Here is an 8,699-nt window from a genome sequence, read left to right on the forward strand (position 1 = left end):
AATAGTAGTACCGCACACAGGCTTTCCGCCATCTCCCAATTATTTCACAGCCTTTCTCTTTGCTTAATTTAGAGAAGACCTTTTGGATCTCTGCAACACAAAGTGCAAAATGTTCAGCGTTCAATATTTACTGTAGGTGAGGTGTTATGTCATGTCTTTCCTGCTATGATAAAATGTTGACCCTTTGCAATCTAGGAGTACCAAACAGAATTTTGTTTCACATTTCCAAGTATCTGTTTTAGTTCCAGAGATGTGTGAAAGCATGTGACAGTATGCAAATTAGGGAAGCCGTAGACCTTACAGTGTATAACTTCAGACAATACACCTGTAGCTAAAAGTCACATTATGACACAAGTGTCTGAAAATTGTTTTTACTCTTTTCAATTCCCCTTAGGTGTTTAAAAGCACCAAGCTATGAGCCTTATAACTATACTTGCCAATCATACATGTAGAAATAAAGTACCCATAACATGTGAAAATGGAACTCAAGTTATCTACATACTAAAGTAAAGAATATATTATTTGATTACTTTTGCTGATGTGCCACAAATCGAAGAAGTGATCAATAACTGGCTTTCCTAACTCTTTGCATTTCCCAGGACACTCCTCTCTCATCCACTTAGTAATCGATGTGTGGCGGTCAGAGATAAAGGACTTGACAATCAATCCAGTACCAAGCAAAAATGCAAAAGCTTTTTGATGACCAAGGAATTCCATTTTCGAGCTGCTACCGGCCTCATTTGCCTGGTGATAACAACAATAACGTTTTGTACCTTTTTTGTGCAAAGTAACGATTTTACCTTAAGTTAATCTATTCTGAGTAAATTAGTTGTACTGCAGAAAGCATCTACAGTTTATACAATAAAACAAGTGTTGTCAATGGTACAGAGGTTGGCAATATATTGTTTTCTTTAGTTAAATTGTGGTATTATATGCAACAGAAAAGTATCAGATATGCTTCTGATTAGTATATACATGTACTGTTGATGCTTTATGAGGCAATAGCTATAAATAAATGTTGTAAATTCATGAACCTGTCCCCGCTCTCGAAGAATAAAGGCACTGTAAATATTGCACTGCCCTTCCTAAAAGTCAAATGCAGGAAAAAAACCCAGCCATCATTGTATGCCGCGAGATAAAGTATCATGATCCCCAACAACACAATACATGTACACTTCTGCTGGTCTCCCCTTCTGCTCAGAACAATCATCATTAGGCCCTGCGCCTCCCACTAAGAGCCCTTACAGGAGTACACGTTTTTTTTTAAGTGCATGTTGAGTTCCAATTACCTGTAGTAGAACAATGTGGATAATCAGACCCACAGTGCAGCAGAAAATTGTATATGTCCCATATTTTGCCGAGTGGCCCATGCTATTGTGTCTGCCATCACCTGCTAGCGTGACCTCTTTTCCTTTTAATGACTGCAAAATCTTAGCTTGGTATGTGCGCCAATACTTAACAATGGTTGGGAAAAGGAGGTGCCTCTGATGGTAGTAATATGCTGGTGGACGGTATACAAGCAGACCCAAATGCCTGAAAACCAGGAGAACTTTGTTGATTGACGCTCCTGCACACAGGATGGCGAAACTCAAGAGCAGATTTCCAGCAGGGAACTTTCCAAGCATGTGAGGCTGACTGTCCCATTTGAACAGGCCTTTACAACTGCTACAGCTTGACTCGATAGTCAACATGGTCCCTGTCTGAAGCACAGTTAAGGTAGGATTTGTTGCAAAACAAAGATGGCAGTACTGGAAAAGGAGAAGAATTTTTGACAGAAATACGATTGCCTTTGGTTCTTCTCTAACATTTTTCCCATCGCAACTCAACCTACAAAAATAAGGAATATTTCTGTTACTTTTCATTTGATTAAGCAGTTGCATTTTACTTGAAAATACAGTTGCTAGACATTTATAGTACAGGTAATTTCATTATCCCCGTAAATAATTCATTTACCATAAATAGTTTCTTACTACCTTGGTTTTGTACTTTTTTGGCTGTCATCATCATCTCCTTCCTTGGTGTATGCCTGATCCACTTCCTCTGGAGTCCAGGGTGAGTCCTCATCGCTTACTTCATTGCCTTCCTCGTCCCGTTCCTCATCTGACTCTTCCACATTAACGTCGTCCATCGTGGTTACATTTGGTTCGTCTTTCTGTGTGAAGCCTTCAGCGTTTCCGTGGGTTTCTGTCGATAGGAACATTTTATTTGGCTTGTTATGTGTTCTTAAAAATAATTTTCGTTTCTCCTGGCATCATTGTCTTAACGTTCGTTATTTGGGTAGTATATATTGCTGTCCAGCATATGCACATGAAGCGTTCTAACTAATCATCAATTGAATTGTTGCATTACGGTTGCAGTAAGCCGCCTCTAACAAATGTCATGTTTCGTTTTGGTCCATTGTGAGGTAGTTTGCTTTTGTCAGGACAGTAAAAGAGATCATCGAGCAGTGAAATAGTGACGAGACCGTTAGACACAGTTTCCATTGTTTTCTTTTGTTTAGTTACATAATTTTTGCAATAAAAATCATGCAGTCAAGCATGACGAATAAATGCCAGAATTTTCTATATTTTACCTGATGAGGTCATTGCTGGAGGCGAACAACTGATACTCTCAAATGTTTTTACCCACTCATTCTGATTTGCATACATTTTTGGGCGTAAACCTTCCAGTTTGAACTCCATTGCGTTCAGTTGCCTTCGCAATTTTTTCTTTTGCTTCCTGAGAAGATCACAGTTACTATAGGTGTTTTTCAAATCCTCCTAGTTTCAAAGTATAAAGAGCAAATGCATCAATGAGTTCAATAACAGTAGTCTAACATTTTGTCCCACAGGATTAACAGAGCAGAGAAAGAAGGAAGCAATAACTGGCAATAACTGCCTTGATCGTGGACAAGCAGGACCTAGAGGAACTAGCAATTTTGTGTGCGTCCCCGATGGAGGCCACATAAGTTATGTACATGCTTCCGAAATTGAATGACCACCTACGATGTTAAACAGAGTTTTTCATTATTATCGGTTAGTTATTAGTGTTATATTTGTTAGATTCAAGATACCACTTGCGAGAGAAAAACGATTCAGAAGGTACCTTGCTCTTGGACTGACTTGACTCTTCCGGTTTATCATTTGGGGAGCTTGAGAGAGTTATCTGAAAAGCAAGCACAGGCGTGACTATTAAAAATATTCTAAAATACTGTTACTAAGTACAAAAGGTACGATTATTTTCTCGCTCTGGGACTGACTTGACTCTTCCAGTGTATCATTTAGGGAGCTTGAGAAAGTTAACTAAAATGCAAGCACAGGCGTCACTATAACAATAATTTATTCTAAAATAATGTTACTAAGCACAAAAGGAAAGATTACTACCGCGCTTGAAGTAGAATTTGGTATTGGCTGCTGAAAGGCAAGTACAAACATCAGTGTCATAATATTCTTCATTTCAGTTACTAAGTAAAAGAGGAAAGACGATACTGGCATTATTACCTCGCTGAGGCAGCATAATTTATCTCTTCCTCTCCTGAATTTAAAGAGACCGGTACTGCATTTGGGGTTAACTAGAAACCAAACAAGAATAAACGCGATTCGCTATAAGTTAAAAAGACAGAAAATGTGCGTTGATTACCACGCTTAGGAAAGTTTACACTGCTATATTATTCAAACAGATATGGAAATGGGACTTTTGATCTTGTTTTAGGCCAACGGAACATGTACACAGCAAAATGTTCTAACAAAAACGAGTTTCACTCACAACTTTGTCTCTATCCAGGAAAAAGAAAAGCAATTACCAGGGTACGCAACTTGAAGGGCGCCTGATTAACATACATCTAAAAACCCATTAAATTACCGAATGGCCAGCTTCTGGTGATTTAGCTTCCGGCGACTGTGAAGACTGTAACAATTCATTTATGATCTATAGGGAAAGTAGATAAAGAAAGCTGTGTTTGTTTATGAAAAGAGAAGCAGTAATTTATTTGAAAACTTTGGAAACCATTGAAAGGCTCTTCGGTAAACCAGCATCTTCCGAGCGCGCCACATTCAAGACCGAATGCTCGTGATTGTAATAAACAGAAAAGATAAAAAACTAAAATCCAATAGCGCAGCGATATGAACAATACTAAACTGTCTTGATGAGTTACTTGAAAAGATCCTTACAAATCACAGAGATGTCTGGGAATAAAAATATAGGATACTTCTACGCAAACGAAAACTTCATGGCTAATACAATACTGAAGCTTGTCCCAGTGTACATAAGATAAACAAGGCTTACCTTGCGGTGTTGTCGTTTGGAATTAGATGGTTTCTCTGGCTCGATCTTCCATATTGTGGGAACTGAGCCAGTAATAAGGCGACGACTACAGCCTTCCATGTGAATCGCCCTTGAAAAGCATTCATCCGCAAAGTGGACAGAACACACCACAAACTTTCCAGTCGGGTTGAAGTTCGCGCGATGAGTGCGCACGAATCGCAACCACTTATCTCGCTCACTTTTAATTGTTGGACTGAAGTGAGCAGAAATACCTGCTTTCACATTTGATCTGTTGCTACAGCCGTGTACTACACAACGATCAGGCATTATTCGACTCTAATAAAGCGCTAGATTGACGTTGCAAAACCAATTAACTGCAAACTACATAGAGATGTTATAAGAAAATTCACCATGCGCGCCTAGTTGGTTAGGAGTATGACGTCACAAAGCAGCAAGGCCTTATGGGGTTGCAGGAACATGATTCAATAATGGCGGACGAAAACATTCCGGAAAAAACCGTAAAAAAATCCATCTTCCCGGGCTTGTTGGACAAAACGGCTTGGACAGGTGAGTAAGCACCACTTATAGATTCAGAAAATGCAAAAACAATTAATTCGAAAAATTTCGTCGCAGTGGCACTTTAAAGATTATCTGCTTACGTCCGAAATCCGAGAATGACTTCCTGTTTAGTTGTAGTTGTACCGTGTCATTGTTTTGTTTTGTTCGTTAGTTAGTTTGTTTTTAATCAGTCCACTGAAACATTACTGCACGCTTTAGTCTTAAAAGTTTGGAGCCTATTGGTCGAAGCCTGGTTAGCGCTGACCGTTCGTTAAGAGGTATCAAAACCAATTGAGATAGTTGTCATTAAACAGGGGCACCCAACGTCAATTTTCGGAAAATATCTGTTCGGAAGACGATTTGAGATCTAGAATTTTCGAAACATTTGTAGTAAAATTTCTTGCTTGCCTGCCTCTCCTAGGATTTTCGAACAACTGAAAAATGGTATAATTGCCCCTTTTTAAAGGATTTTTGCCCTAAAGAGGTCACCTAGAATTTTCGGGAGCCTTTTTTCTGGCTGAAATTTTCGAAAAGGTAACTTTTAATCCCTATAATTATCGGATCACTAAACTTTCAGCTGGGCAATCCGAACAGATGAAAGATAAGTGGAGATATGTCCAGGTTTGACCCTAATTAGATGCACGCGGATTTCAATAAGCGTCACGAAGTGTCCCCTTGCTCTTCTAGCCAACTTCAACATCACTTGTGTCTAAGAATACAGACAATTTATGTCACAAAGTGTCCCTCAAATGCTGCTCTTTAAGTGAAGATTAACTGCTGCATTTACCCAAAGCTAAAAATAACGCTAACCTTTACCCTTACCTTATTGTTGAAAATAGGTAGCAAATGCTTAGACTTAAAGGGACACTTTTTGTTGGATCTCAAAATTGGGCGTGCATCTAATTAGGGTCAAACCTGGACATAAGTGAGATTTTTAGGGGATAAAAATATGCCTATATGTACCGTTTAAATACTAAAATACGTTGGCAATGCTATGTTTCAGTGGTTTTGAACTATATTCTCGTTGGGTGCCCCTGATTAAACTTCTGTCGGTGTAAAGTTATATTGAAATGATGCAGTCTGGCTGCACAGGTAAAATAACTTTTAAGGTACTCACAGGTGGACAACGCAATCTTCCTTAAACTTGATGGTGCCAATTTTGCCTCCACGCAAAGTTCTAAACGAAAACACAGTTAAAACAACGTGGCACTGCTTTTAGGGGAGACATAACCAGATCTATTTCGTTTAGTGTCTAGCTAAAGACCTTTCATTTATAATAGAGATCAGCAATCAAGCGGGAAAACTTAGCATATATTGATAAGTGATAAAATCGTCATTGGTTTGAACCCAGGAGTCATATCATACATAATTAAGTAAAGTACGATCGTCCGGGTGAGCGTAGTCCTGAGAAGGACTGTTTAAGATGACACCGACTCACGTTTCGACAAGCTGAGCGGAAGTCATCTTCAGAGTCAAGTGATTTGTGTAACGTCTGTAGATACTAAAAGAACTCTGGTCGTAAATGTCATTGATCAACTTATTTGTGATGTTATTGGTCGACTGTCGGTTGAGCCTAGATGTAATTGGCTTGGAAGACTAAACAGTGATTGCTGCGTTCCGATCCGTCTATAGGTCTAAGGTCTGTACGTGTATCGTAAAATACGTTTTGCACACTGATTTACTCTATCGCAGTACTGCACTATAAAAATGCCGAATGAACGTAGCACTTTCTCGAAGCAACTGCTAAACCGAAGAAGAAAGCATTCAATTCATAGTTTGACCTTTAGCGGTTGATATTTTTGTTTCCAAGCATTAACCGTCCATATATTAGTGATGAGTGCGACCGGAGTTATCTTCATTGACTATCAAAATGGCGAATAATTGGTAAATTCGTGGAGCTCTGTACGGCGCGCAATGTAGAGTGCCCACAAATTTTATTCTATCAGTTTTTACATTGATGTTATTACTTTTGCGTCATCATAGACTCGATCCTAGATCAGGTCCCACATTCGGACAAATAGCTTTTAACTATAGCTATGTCACGCTTCGCACATTCCGGAGTTTAGCAGGAGGTATTTTAGAAAATTCATAACTCCGTCAAACTTTGACAGAATACAATTCTTAAACCATTAAAGTATCGAAAAAAGATGAAACTTGTGCATGTGAAACATTCAGCTTGTTGGAATAAATAATTGCTTTTAGGCAGAGTCCGACATTTGTAACCAAATTTCAGAGTCTCCCAATGTAAATTGGCAAGTTTTGAGGTGACCTTGAAAACCGTCCCGCAAAAATGGCAAAAAATTGAATTGATCCAAATAAATGTAATATTTGTACATTGGATATAATGGTTGACTTTCACTGAAAAAATGAGGCCAATCGCGGAAAGTCCAAAATTTGTCTTATCCGTTCTTACACGGACAGCCTCTTTTAAAAGACAACAATCGATTCTTGTTTACATTCTCCTTTTTGTTTGTTTTATTTAGGTCCTTTGTGCATTTAAAGTCAGGTGTAAAGGTCCTGTGTCACACATGTCATAAGACTTGGTATGCATAAGTTATTTCTCGAGCGCCTTCTTTCAATCCCGTTTATAAAAAGCTCAAGATAAACTTATTAGATGTGAAAGCAGTTGCTTGGCAAAGAGCAAAAAGACAACTGAAAAATCAGAGTCTTCGACCGGATTCGAGCCAACGATCTCCGTAACACCGCTCGAATGCTCTACCCATTGAGATATTAGAACTCCAGTGCAGTTACGTCGTTTCTCTGGGTCCTGAATGGATAATGTGTCCCGCTGGTCTGGGGGCTCTAGAAAGTATACCTACAAGTTTTCAAATATGAATATTGATATTTAAAAGGGCTGTGTTACGAATGAAGCCAGATTCAGCGATTGGAAACTAGCAACCAAATCATGCGTAACATAAACTGAAAACAACTACTCAAAGTATTGAAAAAATGTTAGAATAACTTGAACAGCAAATACAAAAGGAGTCAGGGATGGGCAAAATTAAAATAGTTTAAACTGGATTGCAATACGGGTTTCGAAAACTTTTGAGCCTGGCAGTTATTCAAAGTTTACCTCTGTTGTTTGTAACTGAAATCATGTGTGCACGACACACTTTTTTTTTTTGCCACGAAGCTTTAATTTGTGTTGTTTTAAATAAATTTCCGCTTGAACGTTAAGTTGCGTAGCGAGTGGAAGTGAGTAATTGTTAAAACTGTACACAAAATGAGCTGCACTGCCGTGACATAGCCCCTTTAAGGTGCAATGCTATGTCCCGCCGACCAGCGACACAAATTTTCCATTCAGGATCTGGATAAACTACCTAAAACTTAAGGAAATCTAGTACCTCAACGAGTAAAGCATCCGGCCGGTGTTAGGGCGGTCGTATGTTCGAATACTGCCTAGGACTCGCCTAGGACTAGTATCCCATCCTTCCCACGGGCACATTACACCTTAAACATCAATAGTTGCATAGACGTAACAAAGTGTATTTACAGCTAAATGATTGCGTGATTTATTTTTCCAAAAATGAATATAACTTCCGTCACAATTTATCTATAAAAAAAACTCAACGTAGTCTTTTCATGCTCTTCTATTCAAGATGCCACAGGAACTGCGCCAGTGTAACGAAGTGCTTGTGGCAAACGGAGCCGCTTGATTCATGAATTATGAATTATTCCTTTTAGCACTTGTGCGGGATATTCAAATCACTACTTCTGGAAATTTTTTTTTTTTAAGATTAAACCACCTAAAAAGGGTCGTTTAAAAGTAGGTCCCGTGAAAAACGATCAAAATAAAGTCCATAGAGACGGTCGATAAATTAGGCATGAATTTAAATTACAACAGTTCAAGCTTGTCTACAGGTAATTACTCAAATGTCTTTGCATTAATACTTACATAA

General features: G+C 38.7%; 1 protein-coding gene across 1 annotated transcript in view; it reads right to left on the reverse strand.

Moving 5' to 3' along the window:
* LOC137981524 (uncharacterized) overlaps positions 1–4,569 on the reverse strand; it is a 5,196-nt gene extending 627 nt beyond the window's left edge. The window contains exons 1-8 of the mRNA XM_068828623.1: positions 4,264–4,569; positions 3,841–3,906; positions 3,085–3,144; positions 2,573–2,759; positions 1,974–2,184; positions 1,290–1,827; positions 531–744; positions 1–90 (exon numbers count right to left, since the gene is read on the reverse strand). The exon at positions 1–90 is cut by the window's left edge and continues 162 nt beyond it. Of these exons, the coding sequence (XP_068684724.1) occupies positions 1–90; positions 531–744; positions 1,290–1,827; positions 1,974–2,184; positions 2,573–2,759; positions 3,085–3,144; positions 3,841–3,906; positions 4,264–4,569 (1,672 nt within the window). The remainder of the gene's footprint in view (positions 91–530; positions 745–1,289; positions 1,828–1,973; positions 2,185–2,572; positions 2,760–3,084; positions 3,145–3,840; positions 3,907–4,263) is intronic.
* Between the last annotated feature and the right edge of the window lie 4,130 nt (positions 4,570–8,699).

This window comes from Montipora foliosa, chromosome 13 (genome assembly GCF_036669935.1).
Source record: "Montipora foliosa isolate CH-2021 chromosome 13, ASM3666993v2, whole genome shotgun sequence".
Classification (NCBI taxonomy): domain Eukaryota; kingdom Metazoa; phylum Cnidaria; class Anthozoa; order Scleractinia; family Acroporidae; genus Montipora; species Montipora foliosa.